At 42.5% G+C, this 23746-nt stretch overlaps 1 protein-coding gene across 2 annotated transcripts in view; it reads left to right on the plus strand.

Moving 5' to 3' along the window:
• The first annotated feature begins 3701 nt into the window (after positions 1-3701).
• Positions 3702-23746, plus strand: part of C2CD2 (C2 calcium dependent domain containing 2) — a 54099-nt gene continuing 34054 nt past the window's right edge. The window contains exons 1-4 of one of the 2 annotated variants that reach the window (XR_012670044.1): positions 3702-4465; positions 7426-7524; positions 20327-20446; positions 21307-21411. Coding sequence is in view for 1 of the 2 variants with exons in the window: in XM_048865980.2 (XP_048721937.1) it covers positions 4199-4465; positions 7426-7524; positions 20327-20446; positions 21307-21411 (591 nt within the window). In the remaining variant the exon portion in view is untranslated. The remainder of the gene's footprint in view (positions 4466-7425; positions 7525-20326; positions 20447-21306; positions 21412-23746) is intronic. The other variant, XM_048865980.2, reaches the window with a different exon arrangement.

Genomic DNA, 23746 nt, shown 5'->3' on the forward strand with positions numbered 1-23746 from the left:
ACAGCCCTTCTGTCTCTATTTCTCACTTTTCACTTGCTTGGAAATGGACAGTTGTGGCAGATAAACATCTAAGAGGCTCGGGTGTGGGAGGGTAAATAGCAGCCTGAGAGCATGCACATGAAGCAGAGGCTGCAGAGCCTCGAATCCGCAGCTGCTGCTACCTGCAGGCTTTCTCAGAAAGACAAGGAGCTGATTCTGGAGGAGACAGAGAGCAGGGGTGTCAAACATGTGGCTAGAACATAATTTATTTATGTGGTCTCCATGACCTGTTCAGATTCTCCAGAATCTCAGCTTCGATTTTCTGTCTGCACTGGTAATCATCTAAAGCTGATTGGAATATAGACTTTACAGTGGTTCTTAACCTGTGGTCTGCATGCAGGTAGGGGTCTGCCAGTATAATCTAGGGGGTCCATGAATGTGCCAGCAACCAGAGGTGACATGTGGGAGGGGGCACAGGAGGTCACATCCTCCCCCCCACACACACACCAGATTTGTGCCTTCCATTTGGCCCTGCTCTCTGAAGTGTTGATGCAGCAAAGCAGAGCAGTGGTGTATCTCCTTGGCTAGCTGCTGCCTGTGGAGTCAATGGCTGTGAGGCAACCCCTTCTGATGGTAGGAGGAGATCTCTCTTCTGGAGTGACGCTGCAATTTTTGGTTGTGGCCTCCCCCCCAGATTTCTGGTGACACTTCAGTGCCAACATCAATATTTAATATTTTAATCACTCATCATTTTAGTGGGTAGATTAGGAAGAGGATGGGAGCGCAGCCCACATGGTTGGAAACCTGGAATTGCTGCAGGGAAGAAGGGAATTCAGAGAACAGAGGAGATTCCCAAAGACAGGGGAGGGGGAAGAAATTGAGAAAGGAAGATGGAGAAGAAGGAGAAATAAACAGCAGTAGGCTTAAACAGAAACATATTGAAAACAAAAAGGGTGCATACTGAAGATGAATGAGACAATGAGGTACTGAACAAATAACAACAAAACATTTAGTTACTGCATAAAGACCATATCCTTTCCTTGATATCTGTGCAAACTGCCAATTGACATCAATGTCTTATTGAGAGTATATAGTCCTGAATTTATACCCTGGGCCATGAATCATAATTAAATGTAGAATTCAGCCCTCTTCTTCCAATGAGTTTGACACCCCTGCCATAAAGGTTAAGGATTTTGAGGTTGGAGGAAAGAACAGTTGAGCCTTGATTCCCCCCTCTGTCATGGGATGATGGAAGAAGAGGAAATTTATAGTAAACTCTTGTACACTTCCCTCTTTCCTGCCTGCTTTAAAAAAAAAAAAAGCATCCTGTGAAATGGATGGGTGGGAAAGCTATTGCGGGCTACTCTCCCCAAAAATGCTATTGCGGAGTGTTACTCTTTCAAAAGTGTTATTATGGGGGCTCTCCCCCTAAAATGCTCATATGCTGTTATAGAGAAATGGGGGTTGATCCCTTCCAAAATGTTGTTTACCAGTCATACAGCAATCTCAGGGGAGATTTTCAAAGGCAAAAAGGGCAAAGAAAGTTGGGCACCTGCCTCCAATTTGTGTCCTGTCCAGTACCTTTATTTAGATTCCCATCTGTTCCACATAGATTGGAGCAGTTATTCTCATCACACACCCTGCCTAAAGCACTTGTCTACACTACAGCAATTCTAAAAACTGTTTGGTCCACTTAGCAGGCATGTAAAACACTCTGCAACAAGTGCTCTAAACAGCCAAATAGTGTTTGAATAAGCATGGTTCCGGTCTGTAATGTTTAATGACAGTAGATGGACAATGGTTCAAGTAGCCCTCCCACTACTATCCAATATTGCACTGGTGGCCTTTGAAATCTCTCAGAATCCCTTGCTTCTGGAAGATGTGCTTGAAATTGTGGGATAGATACCCAGAAGGCATTGCAACTAAAGCAATTTAGAACAGTACCAGTTAGAACATGAACCAAAACTGTAATGGCACAGAACACAAATCACCGTGTCTAATGTGGGCACACTCATTTACTTGGACTTCAGTTGGTTCTGTTCCACCAGTTCAATTAGAAACAGTTAATTAACTAGCGTAGGCATGGTCAGAGAGTGAATGAGGGAGGAAACAATGGCAACTACTCAAGTTAGTGTAATTGGTGGAAGGGAGAAGCAAACACCAGGATGTGTCACTAAGTCCTATCAAGCTGTGCAGGAATTAGGACAGAAAAACAAACTGTAAAACTGGAGAATTACAAATCCAACATGAAAACAAATGTCACTTTGAGCCAATGGGGGAAATTAAACCCTTCCCCAAATACTCCAACTCAGAGTTCAGAGCACCAAGACAGCTTTTTTCGAACACTGTGCCCCACACACATGATCTACATAGAATCATAGAATATCAGAGTTGGAAGGGACCTCAGGAGGTCATCTAGTCCAACCCCCTGCTCAAAGCAGGACCAGTCCCCAATGTTTGCCCCAGATCTCTTAATGGCCCCCTCAAGGATTGAACTCACAACCCTGGGTTTAGCAGGTCAATGCTCAAACCCCTGAGCTATCTGTGCCCAAGAGGACAAGAGTTCTGTTCCTGGGTGTGATATATGATCTTGGGCAAGTCACTTCACCTTTCTGTTTCTCCGCTTCTCCTCCCAACTAGTCTTATGTATTTAATTTGCAAACTGTTCAGGCAGAAACTGTCTTTTACATTATGATTTTGTATGTTTCTTAGCACAATGGGGCCCTAAATTTGGTTGGGATCTCTGTGTGCTACTGAACTACAAATAATACTAAGAATACCTTGTCCGAATTGTGATCCCACTGGCTCTGACCTCTATACACCCTTGGCCAGCATCATAAACTCCCCTGTGCCCTTGCAGAGCTGGCTGGATGGCTTGCACGGGACAAAGGAGTCTGTGAGCAGGCTCCATGCTTTCTGATCTTGCCATGGTGGTACTCCATTCTGACCAGGGCTGGTCAACATTTCAATCTTTTCAAAATCATTTTTGCTGGGTTTTAAAAACCAGTTTATATAGAGCTGTTTGAAATGTTTCCAGTGTTGGACATTTCAACCACAGTTTTTGTATCAGAAATGTTTTAAAAATTCTCATAAATCTCCACAATTTTTTGAGATGGACTGGCCCAGCCAGGGAGAGGGTGGGTCAATAATTTCACCCCAAGGAACAGGAGGAGAGCTGGCTCAGAGGGGCACAATGTCACTACAGCCGGGTGGCTTCTAGAGTAGCGTGGAAGAGTGGGTTTTTTTAAGAGCTGCAGGGGGAACGTGGCGCGGGGAAGCTGGTCCAAGCCGAGGGGGCTGCACGAAGAAAGCAATGAACGCGGTGACTTCACTGCACTTCCATGTCTGCGGCATTCACCTCACAGGAGGGACATCTCTGTTACCCATCTGCACGAACGACACCACGGCAGCCCATCGCCGCGCACTTCGCCGCCCCTCCGAAGCCCCCCCCCCACGTCCCGTCCCGTCCCGCCCCCCCATTTCCTACCCTGTCACCCCAAGCGCCTGGGAGGCTGCGGCTCCTGGCTGGGCTGGCGATGCGCCTGTGGGTTTGCAAAGGCAGGGCGCAGGCGGGGGCTGCGGCGCCTTTAAGGACGAAGGAGCCGGTGGCTGTGAGGGGGCGCAGGCGGGGAAGGGGCGGCGGCAGCGGCCACCGGCTCCAGGTTGAAGCGGGGGCGGAGCGGCTCGGCTCGGCGCGCGGGGCTCTGGTCCTGCCCAGCGCCCGCCCCGCCCGCCGGAGAGGCCGCGGCGCCATGCGACGGCGGTGCCCGCCCGGCCCGGCCCTTGCAAGGCTCCCGGCCCCGCGCGGCCTGGGCTGGGCAGCGCGCAGAGGACGCAGCGGCGCAGGCTGCCGGCCAGGGGCCCCTGGGCCTCAGCGGGGCGCGGGACCCTAGTGGCCCCTGCGGGCGTCGCCTACGCGGGCCGGGCCTGGCGGCCGTTTCCCTCCGCTCGGGGCTGCGGGGCGGGGTCTTCCCGGCTTGCGCTGCCCGGGCGCGTCCTCGGGCCGGACTTTGCGCCAGCCAGCGCCTGCCGCTGCACTGCGAAGGGCGAGCCGCGTCCCCGCCGCGGCGCGGGGCTCTCAGCGGGCGGGCTGCGGTCGCGCGGGAGAAGCAAATGCCTTGAGCGTCTCTCCCCCGGCGCGGCGCGGCGCGGGGCGGGACCCTGGCACGGGGAGCCCGTACGGGCGGAGAGAGGGGCAGCTGGCCGGTTCCGTGCAGTCATGGCTTGGCCGGCGTATTGGGTGGACGAGATGCAGTGGTTTACCCTGGTCACTCTGTTTGTGGCTGCCCTGGTCACTCTGGCCATCTACCTGGTGCAATATGCTCTGGTGGCTCTGCGGAACAGCCGGAGGGAACCGCCGTCGTCGGATGAACTTCTGCAGGGAAATGACACCCTGTTGGCCTGGGTGCTGTCTCTGAACAGCTGGAGGACCCAGTGGCAGAAAGCTTGGATAACAGCCCTGAATGCAGAAGCCAAAGTGAGAGGGGTAAGTGGCCGTCTATACTGGGGGGGAAAAATAATCGTGAAAATCTTGCACTGAAAACGACGTGGCGATCGTCTGTGATACCATAATGTGGGCACCTGCACTTATTGCAAGTATGTGTTCCTTGAGATCGCATGGTTTTGAATGGAGATCTGTTTCATGGGACTGTAACCCTGTTGATCACTTTCAAATCGAAGTGAACCTGGTGCAAAGGGGGTGGGGAAATGGCTTTATAACTCTTATTCCAAAAGGATCCTATATGTAGACTTTCAAATACTGTTGTGGCTTTTGTTTCTGCACTTTTGTGTAGGTTAAAGTCCTAGAGAGTAATTTTGAAAACCGAGCCTCAGATTTTTAAGATTACAGTGTAAGGACATTATCAAGTTATTTTTCCCTTCCAAATGTTGACGTTTTACAATACTCACTGTTCCTCATAGTTGCCTTCTGGAAGCTTTAAACTAAAATCTCTTTCTTCCCACTTCCTACCAAATCAGTACGATTCCTTCCACTTTATTAAACTGTCATTCCATTAAAAAGGCAAATCTATTTTGGTAAATACATATGAATTTGGAAATGCAAGAGCCAAATTTTGCTTTCCATTACATCTGTACAAATCAGGAGTATAAAGCATCAGTGAACTGGATGTACGCTGGTGTAAGTGAAAGTAGAATCTGACCCAAAGGCTTGCATCTCCCCTGCAGAGCACTCTTGTGGTTGCGGAGTCTGCCACGAAAGCTAAATAAGTGTTGTCTATCCCAATAAAATGCTAGAACTTCACCAGACTCTGGTTTTATTCTTATGTTTGCTAACCATGAATCAAGTCTTTTTGGGACTATGAAAAACGCTAACTGTAGAAACATTTGTTAATAAAAACATATATAATGTTTACCTGATTTGATTATGTTGCAGTGAATGTCATTATTTGACTCCTGCTTTGCCCTGCCCACTATTTACCATGTTTGCCAAAACAAGAAGTAAATATATGTATGGGGACACTTATTCAGAATATCTTTACCAGTGAAATCTAGAAATTTTCCTGTTCTAGCCACTATTTCCTTTAAAAAAAATATATAGAAGGGAGATGGCTAGAAGTGCAGGAGAGAGGGTGTTGCTGACCTCTCAACCAATCAAGATAGACTCTGCATATGCAATTGATAACATTGTCCTGTACCTCTGAGGTAAATAGTAGAAACTTCCTGACTTGTCACGTGACTCTAATGTCAATCATGAGCCAAAAGAAAAGGAGTACTTGTGGCACCTTAGAGACTAACAAATTTATTTGAGCATAATCATGAGCCAGACTTTTTTCCCCTTGTATAGAACTCTCAAAACTGGTCAATTCCAGCCCCTCTCATTTATGGTTTTTGAACACATTTCAGATTTTTGATGTTTACTTCTGTTTAACTTATTTTTGTTTGTCTGGCAGATCTCAGTCTTGTAGAGTGGAGCAGAATAGAGTAAAATAAGATAATGTTCAACCTTGTGTCAGTCATGCAACTTATGTTTGGATTTTATGTGAAACTTAAAAAAAATTGTCTGAATTGGCATGCACAATATTTGACCTACCTTTCTAGTCCCAGTATCTTTGTGTAAAGGATGTAAAACTTTATATATAGTATTAAAAAACAAAACTCTGGATCTGAAGGGAGGATGCAAGGGTAGGTCGGGCCACAACAACCTACTGTAATTTCCTGGACTGAAATTGAAACTTTGCTGTGTCAATGGAAATACCCAATTCTAACCATCTGGGAAATGTTATGTTTCCGAGAGTAGATTTTTATGTGTATTTTTCAGCACCATCTCCTCAAGCCAGTGTTCTTTTGTTAGCAATCTATTATTTCTAAGCAACCCGTATGTGTGTATGAAATTTAAAATTCTCCAGGCATTATTGTAAATGGGGAAGGTTGACTGGAAATACCTTTGATTGTCCTCTTAAAATACCAGTGATGTGTGAGGAAATTATGGGTGTTATGATAGATGAAGGACAGAGTTCGGCAAAAATAAATGTTTTAAGAATTGTAATGAATTGGGGACAGGTTCCAGGAGACAGAAATTAACATCACACTGTAGGCAGACAGATACAGAAAACAACATTCTCTCTCTCACTCACACCCCCTCCCCAAAAGAGCCTCTGTAGCCTTTTCTTTTGATGAATTCGCTGCCTGACACCTCAGCTAGGTTCCCAAACGCTCAGTCAGCATCACAACACTAATGAAATTCCTCCATGTGTACTCTTTTATACCAAAGCAAAACTTAACCTGGGCAGTCTGTTAATGCAGCAGCAGCAGCCAATGAGCACACACAGCATGAATAAAATGTAATTACTGTTGTTTCTGAAAACATGACTTCACAAAGCAGTGGATTTTAGGGGTCTCTCTCTCCCCCTCTTTGTGTGTGTTACGTTTACATCATATTCTTCTTCCTAGGTTCTGGTCAGTTTTGTAGGCGTGGGGTGTTTTTTATTTTTAATACTTTGCAGAAATATTGTTGTGTGTTTAAAGATCTTTCAAACAATTGTTTGAAAGATCTCTTCATTTTGGGATAGATCATGCAGCCAGCCGTATAACGTGCTGTAGAATAGTATTCGTGTTATTAGGCTGAATCCTGAAAACAGTTGTTACTATTATTTTTAAATATTTATATTATGGTAGCTGTGAGAGAACCTTACTCATGAGAGTAGCTTCATTGAATTCAGTAGAACTACCTGCAATATGCTGAGTGCCCTCACCTCCCATTGCTGTCAAGATGAGTCAGGATCAGGCCTTATGAGAGTGAAATTCAGCACAAGTTTTCCAGGACGTTCCTTGCATTATGTAGTGGAGCATAGTGGATAAGATTAAAAATCCCTGCAATTTTATATATGAAAACTCACACTATCTGATGGTTTCAAAAACTTTAATGACAGTGTCTCTATTATTTTCAAGTGAAAATAATTTAATTAAAACGTTTTACTTGTTTCGTAGGATTCATTGTTGCTTACATTTGAAGAAGACACAACTCCTCAGCCACTGGAGCTAGCAGTTAGACGGGTTGTAAGTGTTGTAAAGTCAGCCCAAGAGAAGGTAAACTTTGTTTTCTCTTAATAGATTAAAATCGTTACTCCTTTTTAAAATACTAAGCTTGGCAATGGACTTTCTGAGTTATGGACTGTTGTAAACCCTGTGCATGCTTATATGAGCCAATTATAAGTTTCAGAGTGTGTTTCAGGGCTGCTAGCAATTGACCACAAAATTGAGCTGCTTCTTAGTTTTATGCATCTGTCAAGGTCACATGGCCAAATGTTGTTTTCCCATTATTTCCCCCTCTCATTACTGTTAGTCTGCTTAGGGTGGGGAAGGAAAGGAACATTCTGGAGAATAAAGTACTTCTAACCGGCTCTTACTCACTTCTGTTTTGTTGATTAAAAGTTTTACTTAACTGCAACCAGATAAGAATAGGGCAAGTAGGTACAAAGTCTAAGGGTGAAATCTTGGCCCCGTTGAATTCAATGGGAATTTTGTCCTGGTCTTTAATGGGTCCGGAAAGTCACCCTAAGTAGGTATTAAGTGAGAACTAGCATATGAACACTTTTTTTTTTTTTTTTTTTCCTTAAGGAAGCACACAACATTAAAACAAGACCGAATGTGGCCATTGGAATATGTACATTCTTTCCATGAGATGCACAAGCACAACTCTACTGACTTCAGTGGAAGTTGCATGGGGTGGCATAATTTGGACAAAATTGTAGAGGCTAATGACTAAGTTTTCAAATTTAAGTGCCTACAGTTAGGCCCCTGACACAAAATGGCCTGATTCTCACAGGTACTAAGCACCCACTCTCTTATTAATTTTCTGTTCCTATTAGTCCTGTGAACTATGCACATATGTCAGAGTAGTCTAGCTTTAGGTTCCCCGATTGTAGGTTTGTTTTTGTTTGTTTGTTTGTTTGTTTTTTAATAATAAACTCTTAGTTGAGTGGAAGGGAAGGGCCCAGATCATTTGATATGGCAGAGCTGCATTCAGAGTAAGACCTGAGTGTTTGTACACCCCTAATCCTGAGGCTAGCTGATGACTGAGCCAGTCCACAAAGTAAGTTAGGGGAGTCTTAACTCCCAGGATGTCAAGATGCCCTCCAACATCTCCTTTTTCTCCAGCAGTTGGGGCTAGGATGCTATAATGTTGTTATTATGTTGGCTTCACATTAGATTCCCCAACACGGGGGGAATCCTATAGAGGCTGGATCTGCCAGTATTATGACTGCTTTGGGCCACCACTGGATCAGATCCTTTGCTATTTAAAGTTAAGGTTGCCATGTCAACTGAAATGTGGCCCCCTTGTACAAATGAAATATATTACTGTGTATGTGTTAACATGGACTTTAAAATGTGTATGTCTAACAGAATGTCATTGACTTGCACTAATGCCTGGGAGACCCATTACAAGTTTCTGACTTTAAAAATTAGCAAGTGAACAAATAGTGCATTGCAAAATGTATACCTCCTCACTTCCTCTGACAACTGTAGTCTAATTTCAAATACTTAAGATACATCATAATATTTTTAGTATTACGCTCTGCTGTTAATACTTTGAGAACTGGGGGCAGGTGTGTGTGTCTGAGAGAGAGATGATTAGTAGGGATCTACTGTAGTAGATGGCCTTACATTTCATGTGATCTTCAATGCCTAAGCAAAACAGGGTGAGCAAGGCCCTGTCTGTACTAGGGAAAACTGCTGTGCTGGGTGACTCACTTACAACATGGTAGTATTCCCAAGAGGTTAAAATCTGCTTTGGTCTTGCCTGTGTAGATGGGACCAAGACTTACAGAATCATGCTGTGGTGTTGGACCTCACTGATGATGTAGCATGATTAATGTAGCATGATTTAGAAACATAGGTTGAAATAGGTTTACCTATATGGATAGGACTAGGGGTTGCAAGAAAACAACAATTGCATTTTGCAAAAAGGTTTGAAGTTTCAACATTTGTTTTTTGTTCTGCATCAGAACCAAAGTGAGACCTTTTTTAAACTTTTAAATCAAGATTGATGTTTTTTTCTAAGAGATGTTTTAGTGCAAGCAGGAATTAATTCAATCAGGGAAGCTCTGTGGCCTGTTTTATACAGGAGGTCAGACTAGATGATTATGGTAGACCCTTCTGGCCTTAATCTCTGAATCTATATAAATATTTTTTTGTGGAACAAACATAAAATGGAGATTGCGGGATTTTGGGGAGGGGGAGGGAGAACCAGCCAGACCAGAAAAGTCAATAGCCTGGTGATTAGGGCACTCCCATGGGATGTACCTGCTCTAGAACCTGGGTCTCCCATATCCCATTTAGGCATTCATCTGGGTCTCTTCCATTTCCCTCCTTTTCTCCTTCTCCTCCTTCTCTTCCCCCCACCCCCCAAAAATACCCCAAACGAAAACCTCCTGGATCTAAAAACCTTTCTGATGGAAGCTCAGTTGAGACTGATAAGTTTTGGTGTTGACAGATCTACATTTTCCAGTGAGAAACATTTTGGCGAAAAAGTCAGCTACAGACAAGACTGGGTTGAATGCTGTCTTAATCATATAGGCAGGTTTTTATGGAAATGACTTCAACCTTATCTATGAATTTCTTTACTCTTCTTGTCTTAAAACACACCCTGCATGAAATTCAAATATCTTTTGCCTCTATGCACAATAATTGTAAATTAAAGAAGGAGCCCTTTGATAGGTACTTTCTCTCCCTTTTTAAATGCACGGGTTTTTTTTTTTCTAGCAAACTCTGGTAGTTTCCTTGTAGGACATTAATTGAAAATCCAAAGAGCATTGATAGTAAATCCATGGAGAAATAAGTAGCTCTTTTGTATTGTTCTGTTCTTGGAACTGGTCTGTCCATACAAATACATTAAATTAGAATGGGAAATTCTATAATACATAACTGAAACGTTTTTTTAGGCCCTGTCCACATTGCAACTTTCAACTTGAGTTTGTAACTAGTTATTAGCATCGGTGGTTCTAAATTTGGTGTGTGACCAGGCCCCACGTTATCAACGCTGTGGCAGCCAAGAGTATTTTGCCAGAGGAATGTCTGGCACATGGCTGTCTTCTTGTGCCAAACTGGTTGCCCTTATATTTATGATGGTATTAAAAGATCATCCAGAGGCCTCAGCCAAGGATCTGGGCTCCATTATGCCATGTGCTTTACAAACCTAATTTAAAAAAAACCAAAACCAGTCCCTTCCTCAGAGCTCACAACTAGGATTATGACAACTCAACAGTGGATGCAACAGAGGAATTAGAGTGAAAGGACAAAATGACAGTAAAGTAAATACATGTATGTATAATATTATGCATAAACACACTCAACACAAAAAAGAACCCCATGGTTTCTCCTCTGTGTGATTAGTCCTCCTTCCTCTCAGCTCTCTCTGCAGTAGGACATACCTGAGTGCATTAGTACATATGATGCTGGTTCTACTCTGTGAACAAGTCTACCAGGGCACTATATCTCCTACTGAGCTATTAGTGGATATCTGGCCAGAATGTTGTTGTTTTTATTTTTGCAGTAGATCTCAGAGATCCCACTTAGGATAGGGGCCCCATTATGCCAGGCACTGTGCAAACATAACCCAACACACTTCGTTCCTTCCTTGAAGAGTTAAAATCTAAGAAATGGGTGCATTTTCCAGGAAGCAAACATGTGGGCAAACATGGTTGTAATGGCAGAAAAATGGCTGTGTGGATGCAGACTGAACCATGTGACTTGTTGCAAGTTAAGGTGACCAAGGCTCTAACCAGTTACAAAATCAATTAAAAAATATAGTTTGGACAGGGCCTAAATGTATAGAATGAAGTGATTTTTTTTTTTTTTTTTTTAAGAAATACTTGCATTGCTTTGCTTTACTTGGTCAGCATTTCCATCACCTGTTTCCAGAAGGCTTTTTGCTTGACAGTAAAAGTTTTGTGGTTTGCTTTTGGTTTTTTTCCTCTTGTCTGGAACTTGGCACATAAGGATTTGGCCTAGGCAAGAGCAAGTTTTGAAATCTATTTAGTTGGTTATAAGCTACAACCAAAAGTCTCCCTCCTTTTCCTCCTTGACATTGCCTGCTTGACATATTCTTCATACCCTAAAAATTCCGCCGGGGGTGAGGGGGAGAGGAAGTGGTTTAGAGAAAGGAAAGCTTCATTTAGTGGGCTAATCAGCCATGTGATTTTTTTCAGCTGGGCTTTGCAGCCTGCCCTTGAGGGCCTTATTCAGCTACTCTGCCATTGCAACTGTGCCGCTTCTGTAGGTTGCCTGGGAGAGTTGAGCAATGTTGCCAAGAGCTGGTGGCATAGGGTAGCACCATTGTAGGGGTTGGAGACTTTCAATCCCTTTTGGAGCTGACAAAGAGAGATAAGGAGCAGGTAAAGACCAGTAATGCAAAAGACAATCCGTTAGTTTTAAAACACACTTGAGGTGTTTCAGATCCATCCCATCTTCTTACTCTGAACTCCTGAGTAGAGACTCCAGATTACTGGCAGGAAAGAAACATGATCTGTGATTCACACTGCTTATTGAAGGTCACTGCCTAATAAGGTTAACCCAGGCATGTCCTTGGATGAGGTCTCTGATTTTTTGTATTTCTGAGATCTGGCTGGATGAAACCGACCGGGGTATTCTATCTGCTTCCCAAGATCCATAAACCTGGGAATCCTGGACGCCCCCATCATCTCAGGCATTGGCACTCAGCCAGACAATCCTGCTGTCAATGTAGACTTTCTCCTCAGGCCCTACGCTACCAGCACTTCCAGCTATCTTCGAGACAAAACTGACTTCCTGAGGAAACTACAATCCATCGGTGTCTAGAAAACACCCTCCTGGCCACTATGGATGTAGAAGCCCTCTACACCAACATTCCACACAAAGATGGACTACAAGCCATCAGGAACAGTATCCCTGATAATGTCACAGCAAACCTGGTGGCTGACCTTTGTGACTTTGTCCTTACCCACAACTATTTCACATTTGGGGACAATGTATACCTTCAAATCAGCGGCACTGCTATGGGTACCCGCATGGCCCCACAGTATGCTAACGTTTTTATGGCTGACTTAGAACAACGCTTCCTCAGCTCTCATGCCCTAATGCCCCTACTCTACTTGCGCTATATTGATGACATCATCATCATCTGGACCCATGGAAAAGAAGCCCTTGAGGAATTCCACCATGATTTCAACAATTTCCATCCCACCATCAACTTCAGCCTAGACCAATCCACACAAGCGGTCCATTTCCTGGACACTACTGTACTAATAAGCGATGGTCACATAAACACCACCCTATACCGGAAACCTCCTGACCTCTGTTCCTACCTACATGTCTCCAGCTGTCACCCTGACCACACCACATAATCCATTGTCTACAGCCAATCTCTAAAATACAACCGCATTTGGTCCAACCCCTCAGACAGAGACAAACACCTACCAGATCTCTATCAAGCATTCTTACAACTACAATACCCACCTGCTGAAGTGAAAAAACAGATTGACAGAGCCAGAAGAGTACCCAGAAATCACCTACTACAGGACAGGCCCAACAAAGAAAATAACAGAACACCACTAGCCGTCACCTTCAGCCCCCAACTAAAACCTCTCCAGTGCATCATCAAAGATTTTACGATCTATCTTGAAAAATGATCCCTCACTCTCACAGATCGTGGGAGACAGCCCCCCCAACCTGAAGCAAATACTCACCAGCAACCACACAACAAAAACACTAACCCAGGAACCTATCCTTGCAACAAGGCCAACTCTGTCCACATATTTATTCAAGTGACACCACCATAGTGTCTAATCACATTAGCCATGCCATCAGGGGCTCGTTCACCTGCACATCTACCAGTGTGAGATATGCCATCATGTGCCTTGTACATTGCCCCTCTGCCATGTACATTGGCTAAACTGGACAGTCTCTATGCAAAAGAATAAATGGACACAAATCTGACATCAGGAATCATAACATTCAAAAACCGGTAGGAGAACATTTCAGCCTCTCTGGCCACTCAGTAAAAGATTTAAGGGTGACAATTTTGCAACAGAAAAGCTTCAAAAACAGACTCCAACGAGAAACTGCTGAGCTTGAATTAATATGCAAAGTAGATGCCATTAACTTGGGTTTAAATAGAGACTGGGCATGGCTGGGTCATTATACATATTGAATCTATTTCCTTAAGTTTAAGTATTCTCACACCTTCTTGTCACCCGTCTAAATGGGCCATCTCGATTATCACTACGAATGTTTTTTTTTCTCCTGCTAATAATAGCTCCTCTTAACTAATTAGCCTCTCTCAGTTTGTATGGTAACTTCCAACTTGTGTGTGTATATATATGTGTAAAAAATCTTACTATATGTTCCCTTCTATGCATCCGATGAAGTGGGCTGTAGCCCATGAAAGGTTATGCTCAAATACATTTGTTAGTCTCTAAGGTTTTGCCACAAGTACTCCTGTTCCTTTTGCGGATACAGACTAACACGGCTGCTACTCTGAAACTTCTAGGCTCATGTTAACCTGGAGGCTTTCTATTAGGTTCTTAATTGAGCATAAGTTTGGAGAGATTGTATGGCTGTTTTGGTTACATCTGAATCTAATAAATCTCCCTCAGCTCCAAAGCTTGATTAAATAGTGTGTTAATCTAGAGTGTAACAGTCCTGAGTTGGTGTAAAAACTGGCATTGGTATATAGATTACTTGCTGCACAGAAGAATCCCTGGTGGAGCGGACTGATTTTTGCTCTGTGATAGTATTACACCAGTCAGTGTTGATTGAACAAAGTTGTGTAAATTTCCACGGAGACTGTGATTCCTCTGAATTAGCTTAGGCTCTCTTGTCTACCGTGAGACTGTCCCAGGTGTCTTCTGCCTCTACTAGTACAGTTGGGCCATGCGCAGAATCCTTGGGCTAGGATTTCTGATGGTGAGGAGTGGAGATCAAATCCCTGCAGTGAATTGGTTTCTCATTTTGAGTGTGGGAAGCACTTTCTTTAGAGTGAAGAATCTATTTTTAATCGTTAACCTTCTGTGACTTAAAGAAGTGATCAGTTTGACAACTTAGACTAGATGCTCTTCAATCAACATGGCACTGAAGCTTGGTAGGACTTTATATTCCATGGTCTATGACTATTGATAGTACGGCCCTAAACCCCTCTACCCCACACTTTGTCCTCACAAGTTTCCATGATAGAAGACTTTTGCATGTGAGAGGGAAGATGGCTAGAATTCCAGTCATGGGTCTTGTGCCAAATCTGATATGGTTATAGCATAAACAGTCTTGAAAACCCTATGTTGTGGGTGCGTAAGAACCAAAGAGAGGCTTATTTTCTTTTGCCAGAATATCCACAAAGTCCTGATCAACAGAACTGTTTTGGGCAGTGAACAGCCTGATTAATTTGTGTTGTCCTTAATCAGTAAGGTTGACTATGCCACGCTCTGGGATGTCTTCTAATTATTTTGCCAACAACCTTGCTCTAATCCAGACTAAAATCTGCCTCTGGAATAGCAGAGGTGGGCCTGAGTTAGAAGGGGGAGACAAATGCAGAGACTTCTCTGCTTGTTTGTCTGTTTGTGTCATTCAGTAAGCTGCTGGGTGAGCTCTGGGTTATTAGCTGTGAGTTGGATTCTCCCTGGCAAAGGTCAGCTGGGAATGTTTGGATGAGATTTTTCAACACCTTTCTTTGAGAGGGCATCCCTTGCATTGAGGATGTGTGGTGGGGCAGCTGCCCCACACAGGGAGAAGAAGGGGTTAAAAGCAGCACCAGGGAGGCTGCGCAGAAACCACTAATCAGGAAAAGGCTTATTGAGCCCACCAATAGGAAGGAAGGAAGGCTTGCTGGAGCAGCCAATCAGGGCTGGCGGGGGCCATATATAAAGGGCGGCTCAGCAGAGCAGAAAGGAGTTTCTCCCTGGAAGGCAAGGGGGGAGGACTGGCTGGCTGCCTGAAGAAGTGCCATAGATAGAGCAGTGCTGAGCAGAGGCAGCAGAGTGTGATGGTGAGCCGCTGGCTGACCACTGCCAGGCTGGGGCCTAGCAATAAGGGCTGAGAGGGTGCTAGGGCTACGGGGGAAGTGGCCCAGGGAAAATAGGCAGCAGGTTGGAGGAGGGCAGTAGATGGCTGCTGACTATAGGGTCCCTGGGTCGGGACCCAGAGTAGCGGGCAGGCCTGGTTCACTTGCCAATGAGAAGAGCGTCCGGTATCCAGATTGCCGTTTGCCCCTGAGGCAAGGGGCTGGACCTTGGTCTGCAGTTGGCCACTGAGGCATGTGGTGGGACTAAGGACTGCTGGTCCCCCGGAAGTGGGGAGATACAGCCGGAGGATTGTGCCCAAAAGAGGACGCTATGGTACAGGGAGCAACGTGGGTCCAAAGAGTGGAGACAGCAGTGACTGCAGGCATGATCCCGCTAGCTGAAGGCAGACCATGGAGAGCTAATACCCAGGAGGGCCAGCAGGAGGCGCCACGGTTGTGAGTCCCACCCTGTTACAGGATGACAAAAGCCTTGTAGGCATTAACCCCTTGGCAAGCCTCAAGCATTTATAACCAAAGCATAGTTCTACTCCTGTGAATCTCCTGGATGTCTCCCTTTTCTCACCAGTCAGATGCTAAGACAATTTTAAGAAAAGAAGTAAGTTCTCTACATTGAAAGTTTTAGGCTGAGAATACATATTAGCAAGTTTTAAAGGTAAAAATGGTTTGTATGGTCCCTGATGAGATGAAACTGTTGTGGATGAAGAAGAGAGTCCTGTCTTTCTCCGGTCACTACTCTGGGTGCAGAGTTAAGATAGTTTGGGTACCTAAGAATAAATTGGTATACCTTCAAACACTGGTTTATTGTAAATTTAACCTTAACTTTAATTTTCTGGCTTTCCAGTGGTGTGTTTTTTCTTATAAGGATTTTTATTCCTAAATTACTGATATGCCCTCAACCTTCATTAAGCTATTTATCTGGGAATAAAATTGTGTTATATAGTAGCACCTGTTTCTTTTCTTTCAAAGAAAAGGCCAGCCAATGTTATCGCTGCACTGAGAGTTTTAATAAATACGTATAGCCAGCCATCTTTAAAAACCCTAAATATATTGCTACTGGGAAGATAAGAATTTACCACTTAAAAATCCATTTCATTATGGGCTATGACCCACTCGTTTAGAGGGGGTAAGAAGAAAAGAATGTCGGAGGAGTGGGAAACATTTAGAACAATGTGTGAAGAGTGTGAGTTTATATAGTACCAGTACATAACAAGTGAATTTAATTGAAATAAAACAAAAATATGAACTAAAATAACCCTAAACCTCTTTATTTTATTTATTTAACTGCATGTTGCCACTTCTTCAAGGAGAAAAGAGTAGCTGAAATTTTATAGCTCTCTAGAGAGGTAGGAGGGAGCAAACAGAAACTGAGGCACAAGTTCCCCTACTAATTTAGCTATCTGGAGAGCCTGAGGGAAAAGTTAAAATCAGAATGAGAGATAAAATTTCTGTGAATAGTGAAAGGGAAAACTTAAAATAGTTTAGACACTCTTATTTATATAGACACATTCTCCTTAAAATAGTGTCTAAACTTGTTGAATTAAAACTACAAATCTGCAAATATTTGTCTGTGATGGAGCTTGAAATTAACAGTTTTGTTTTTTTGTTTGTTTTACTTAATAGTTTGTGGCTCAGAACCACTGTTGTTGATTACAACTCAGGGGATAAGGGAAGATGATTTGTTAGCTGAAAAGAACCAGAGCTAGAAGATAAGAACACTGTTTAATGTGTAAATTCACCATACAAATACTGGCTATTTTAGCTTTAATTCCATTGAGACAAGGTACAGAATGAAAAGATGGAGCACCCATTCCAGGGGGTGTAGAACTAAGCAGGCCTGACTTTCACATTTTAGGATAAAGGAAACAGTTTTATTACCTGTGTAGGTAACTGTATACACATTAGACCTCCTAGAAGGAATGACCTTTTATAAAGAAATTTCTCAGTCTTTGAAAGAAGTGTTATGGTGTTTCTGTTTGAAGCAGAATGAAACCAAGGACTTCTGGGCTGAGTCTGAGAGAGATAAGCAAATTGAGTGTATTTGTTTGGCTTGCTGTTTATTTTAAACTGTTTTTTTTATTTATTTTTATTATGGAGTTGTGCTAGTGACCCTATGGACTATATAACCAACTGTTGAAATAGGTAATGAAAATAAGAATTGTAAATCAATTCTCAAGAAAACAGACTTTTTTGGAGCTTGGGGGAAAGAGAGGGAAATGGTCACTCTCATTACCACTACAAAAGTTATTTTTCCTCCCTTGGTATCCTACTGTTAATTGAATTGTCTCATTAGACTGACCTCACACTTAGGCACCTCCCACCTTTTCATGTATTTATACCTGCTCCTGTATTTTCCACTCCATGCATCTGATGAAAGCCCACGAAAGCTTATGCCCAGATAAATTTGTTAGTCTCTAAGGTGCCACAAAGACTCCTTGTTGTTTCTCCTCTTAAGAATATTTTTGAGGTGGTGGAAAGGGACTGTAGGGGAAATATTGGTTGGACTTTACTCATGGTTAAGGCTAGGCCTTAATGGATTGGCCCTGAGGCCATTAAAAATAGAAATGTAGGGCTGGAAGGGAAATTTGAGAGGTTATCTAGTCCAGCCCCCTGCCCTGAGGCAGGACTAAGTATACCTAGACCAGCGTTTTCTCCAATGCAGCCACCATGGTCACGGGTGGCCAGCAGGGGAATTTTCTGTGCCCACAATAGCCGCCTGGGCAGAGATGGAGGGTAGGGTTGACATCCCTCTAGGATTGTCCTAGAGTCTTCAGGAATTAAAGATTAATATTTAATTAAATATTATGTCATGAGATGAAACCTCCAGGAATACATCCAGCCAGAATTGGCAACCCTAGTGGAGGGAGGCAAAGCAGTGGTCCGTCCCTGCAGCACCCAGCTGTTGCTCCTGGCTGCCTTGGTGTTTGCTGGCACCGCCAGCAGGGGATCAGCACACTGCACCACGCAACCTCCCAGAGGCTCCAGGCAGCGCCTCTGCAGACACATGGGGGTCCAGTGTGCGCGCCCATCAAGCTTTGGGCTTCAGGGCCTGGGCTCTGGCTCTGGGCTTTAGCCTGGGGCGATGGAGCTTGGGCTTGGAAAAATTGTCAGAGCGGCCACCAGCAAGGGTTGCTGGCCACACTCTGAGGTCACCAAAAAATTGTTCTGAGAACCCCTGAATCTAGGCCATCCCTGACATGTATTTTTTCTAATCTGTTCTTAAAAATCTCCAATGATGGGATTCAGTTACCTCCATTGGAAACCTTTTCCAGTGCTTAATTACCCTTACAGTTAGAAAGTATTTTCCTAATATCTAATTAAATCAAAGTAAACAATCAATTTGTAAGCATCTTGGGATGTGAATTGGGACAGAATGTATTTATTTATTTAGGCCTTGCTTGTGTGCAGGAGTTGCACCAGTTTGTCTTAAACTTTTTTTTTAAACCTGTTCCTGTCCTTTCCATGATTTGATCCATGGAGCCCTCGAGATGAAGTGCATCAAAGGAGAGACTGATGTTTAGAGCCCTGCATGGATACAAAATTTGTATTCGCATCCGATCTGCAAAAATGATCCATGGCTATCCACAGCCGTGGATACGGATACCTGTGGATATAAAGCAGATATCTGTGGATTTCCAGGGCTCTTCTGATGTTGGTTAAGACATTAAGAGCTGTCATGTTTTCTCTCCCACATTCTTCCAGAGGATACATTGATTTACTTTAAAAACTTAAGCTCTGATTGCAGAGCAGATGAGTAGGTAACAAATTCTATTTGTGTGCTTTAATAGTATACTTAAAATGTTCCTATGAAACAAATCCTGAATCAGAAATTGATGACTTCATGCTGAAATTGAAATTGATGACTTCATGCTGAGTTAGTGTACTTGCATTATAAGAGCGTGACTGTGATGTCTATACACTTAAGATTGCTGATGTGATTCTACCTCCTTAGTGAATTATTTTCTTTATCTGGGGCTCCTCTGTGTTGTGAAACGTGTACTGCAAGTTATTTGAATGTAGAAAGTCAATTCCTGAACCAAATTGGCTTTGGGGAGGAGGCAGGATGAGATTTTGCATTTATAGGTATATAAATAAAGTTACTGTTCATAAAAGCAAATGGACTGGCTACCTTGGGTTAAGCAGCAAGATGTATTGCTGACAGGCAGGCACTGCACAAGCTTTGTCTTTTGAATATTCACCCCAAACTCTACCAATGCACTTCAGTACTAAATTTCAACACCTTTTCTGGTTCAACCAAAGATCTCTTAAGTCAAGGAGGCTAATTATGCCAAATTATATGATGGCTTTTTGTTTTGTTCGCAAACAGGGAAACTAGGATGATGGAACAAAATTCACCTTCGTGATAGCAGCGTGCCAAAATGACACGTTGCTTTTGTGGAATTTCACAAAAGTGACTTCATTATTTTATTCGGACCATTTTGTGACCCAGAAATCTTAATGTCTTGTGAAACTTTCACAAGATGGCTAGTTTTACATCAAAATATGAAAAAATGGAGTCCCATCATGTTTTGATGGGAAAATGTGATCTTTGACTAAAATTTTGCTTTTTTTTTTTTTTTTTTTTAAGTTTGTGGGTGTGGAGAATGTTTGACAGTCAAGGAATTTACTTGGAGCGTTTGATTGTGTCAAAACCTCCAATTTTCGAGAAAGGTAGTGGCTGTAAATGCTTTAAACTACAGTCAGGATTTGAACTTTGGTCTCCAGAAACGAAAGTCTAGTGTCCTTGTCTCCTGCATTTCTGAACTTCGTAATTTTTCTAACTGATCAAGGTAGAAAGTTCCTTGAATGAAAAATTGATTTATTTTATTTATTCCCCGCTAGGTGGTTTCTTGTAATGTAGTGGGAGACTCCATTCAATTTATTGTTCATGTGTCACATACTTCACCTACTACCACAGAATGTCAGTCGTACAGTGTGAAACTGTCTCCACTTCACTTACAGGTAACATTTTTTTTAATGATATCCCTTGCTAAATATTATATTCAGATTCAAAAAGACTAATTGGACCAATTTTTTTACATATACTGCAGTCAAACTGAAAGATTGTTTTAACTTTTGAACCTCATAGTTACAAAATGCTTAAATATTTGTTAGCGCAGTCCACAAAAGTTGTTGTTGTTGTTTTTAAGGTACTTTTGTCCCAATTCTTTGTATAATTAAAACTAAATATTTGTGAAGACAATTCAAATAAATAATATTGCATTTATAATTGTGGACCATGAAAATAATTTTTTTTAAATGAGTCTGACTTTTATCAGTGCCCTAGGCCAGTGATTCTCAACCAGGGGTCTGGCCACAAGCAGGTTTCAGGGCCAGCATTAGTTTCACTGGGGCCCAAGGCAGAAAGCCAAAGCCATACCACATGGGGCTGAAGCCAAAGCCTGCGCAACGTAGTTTCGCAGAGGCATCTGTGTCATGGGGCCCCAGGCAATTGCCATGCTTGGTACCCCTTAATGCCAGCCCTGTCTTTTATATGTAGAAAACCAGTTGTTGTGGCACAGGTGGGCCATGGAGGTTTTTATCATATGTTGGGCAGCAGGGGCTCGGGGGGGTGGGGTGGGGGGGAATGGAGACCCCCTCGCCTAGGCTATACTCACAGGATACGCTAAAAGGTGAAATAATTTCTTATGTTCTTCTTAGACCACCTATCATCTGAGATTTATGAAATTAAATGCTGGTATCACTCTGACTTCAGTGATACTGCACTTGTTTACAGCAGTGATGAGCTTCGTCCCGTGCTTCTCTTAAAAGATATTCACAAGTCTGCAGGTGACAAAAACTAACCTCTGTCATTTCAACAGCTGGAACTCTATCTGAAAGAGAAAGGAGAAGACATTGAAGTTGTGTGGTCCTTCCTTAATGCTCCCGAAACTAATATTAAAATCCAGCCAACAGCAGTGCAGGAGGTCAGTCAGTAAGTTTTTTATTTTTATTTGTTTGTCTGTCTTAACCAGTCCTCTAAAACAAAACTAAAGGACATATTTTGACTCCCCTCTTAAGCACAGTAGCATCCCACATGGATACTAAAATGTTAAATCTAGGTTAAGGTAGAGTTGACCAGTTTTGTGAGAGAAATCTTTTGTTGGGTCATTGGTTTAATCCAAATCTTAAAGGATGAAAAAAATTCCTGCTTCTTAAATTATTTCTCAAAGCATTTTTGGACATCTGTAATAAGTGTCCCAGTCCAAAATAATTTTTTAAGTCACTGTTTGGATCACTTGCATTAGTATTAGAAGAGGACGACCTTTAGTCATTTGTCAAGTTGACTCTGAAATGTTTGGCGGTGGCAGGGTAGGGACTAAGCATCTTAAGGGTTTCCATAGTGCTAAGCACTTGACTTGTGCTTTCTGGTTTGCATATGTTATCTTTCAAGTTACAAATGAATTTTCTCATTATTTGGGACCTTCCTCTCTTCACTCCGCTTTGTATTTATCAGATTAGAGAAATTGTACCTTAACAATGAGAAATGGTTCTCTTTTGTGTCCTGCACTCTAAAGTGTGTAGTGTTTTTTCCCCGTTTTAAAAAGTTGACTTCAGTGCATGTTAGAGCTTCTACTGATGAGTTGTATCGACTGAATGATGACCTGAGGGCAGGGGGAGCGGGGGCTATTTAATTTTATTATCATGGATATACAACTAAACGTATTAAAAACTGATGTATAACAAATCATTCTTCAGAACACTTTAAAAAACCCCAACAGATTTATTTTGCATGTGTGGCAGCCTAAATGACCTTAATCACTGGGAATGTCGACTAATATCCATGTATTAAACAGTCACTAAGTACTTATTGACAGGTCATAATGTCTCTGAAACAGTGTGCCTGTTGCATTAAAAACTCTGCTTTTTGAAAAGTGCTTGACTGTGGATTTACAAGTGTAGTTATATTGCATTGGGTGTTGTACAGGCTCTTAAAAAGAAAAGAGCCTGTAAGATCTAAGTAACTAAAGGCTTCATTCTCTTTTTAACGTTAATGGGACCTGAGTATGCATCTTACAGTTCTAGAGCTGAAAACCCCTAAAATACTGACATTTGTAAATGAACTACAATTTGGAAATTGTTTCGGCTCCTTCATTTAAATTACATTTTCCCCTGTTCCTTATTTTTTTTAAGTAAATACTTTTACATGCAAAAATAATAATAATCATCACTTAAAGAACTTATCTTCACAGTGCTGCACACACACGTCAGTTAAACTGGATGAAATAAAAAGATTCCAGTTTACACTGACAAAAGCTGGATCACTCTGAATCACACTTGGCATGCTGTACTTGGCTGACTCTTAGTGTTGCGGCTGATATGGCCTTGCATAGAAACTGCACTACCCAGTCACAAAAATAATATTTTACAGTTGGGAACGACCGTTCTAGCATATTCTAAAAATGACGTGTTAAAGGTTCTTCAAGTAACTTATTCAGATGTAGTCTTAATGTTTTTTGTTTTTGTTTTTTTAATGTGTCCTGTGTTGAATTCCAAAAAGAGGGTTGAATGTAAACGTTTACAATTGAAGATGGGGCACAGATAATGGAGTTCAAGTTTTTTCAAACATTATATTCTACTTGAAGCCAACAAGGAAGTGGAATATAACTTTGAAAAAACTTTTATATAAACCTAATTCACCCACCATCCCAAATGTCCATGACATTGGGTATCCGTCTTTCCAAGCCTTTACATTTGGAACTAAATTTGGGTGAGTGAAGGCTTTTTGTTTTAAGTGAACTGCTTCACACATGGACATGAAAGCATCAGGCTAAATGTCAATGAGTATCAGGCCAATTATAACAATTGGCATAACTTAGTTCATAGCAAACTTAGAGCTGGTTGAAAATTTGAAAAATTCCAACCAACATTTTCCATCAGACTAAATTTTCATTGATAGTGGGCAGTGAGCAGGGGTGGGGGGAACACCCAAAAAGAGGGGGTGTGTGTTTTTGGGGGGGGGGAGAATGGAGGTGGTTCAAGCAGGTATAACACAGGTTTGTTATCTATGCACTTACCAAATTGATAAGGTGACACTGCCAAAGTGGGCACTGGAAGTTTAATTGTAGCAGTCTTTTGGGGTATTTTTTAAAATATTGGATCACAACAACATGCAACTTATGGAAATATGGCCCCTTAAATAGGTTACAATAGAGAAGCTGCAGTACAACATGAGAAAAATAAGGTTGAAGGGTGGAGCGTGCTTTATATGAACAATATCTATACATCTTCGAAAAGAACAAAGGAGGACTTGTGGCACCT

Source organism: Caretta caretta, chromosome 1 (assembly GCF_965140235.1).
Source record: "Caretta caretta isolate rCarCar2 chromosome 1, rCarCar1.hap1, whole genome shotgun sequence".
Taxonomy (NCBI): domain Eukaryota; kingdom Metazoa; phylum Chordata; order Testudines; family Cheloniidae; genus Caretta; species Caretta caretta.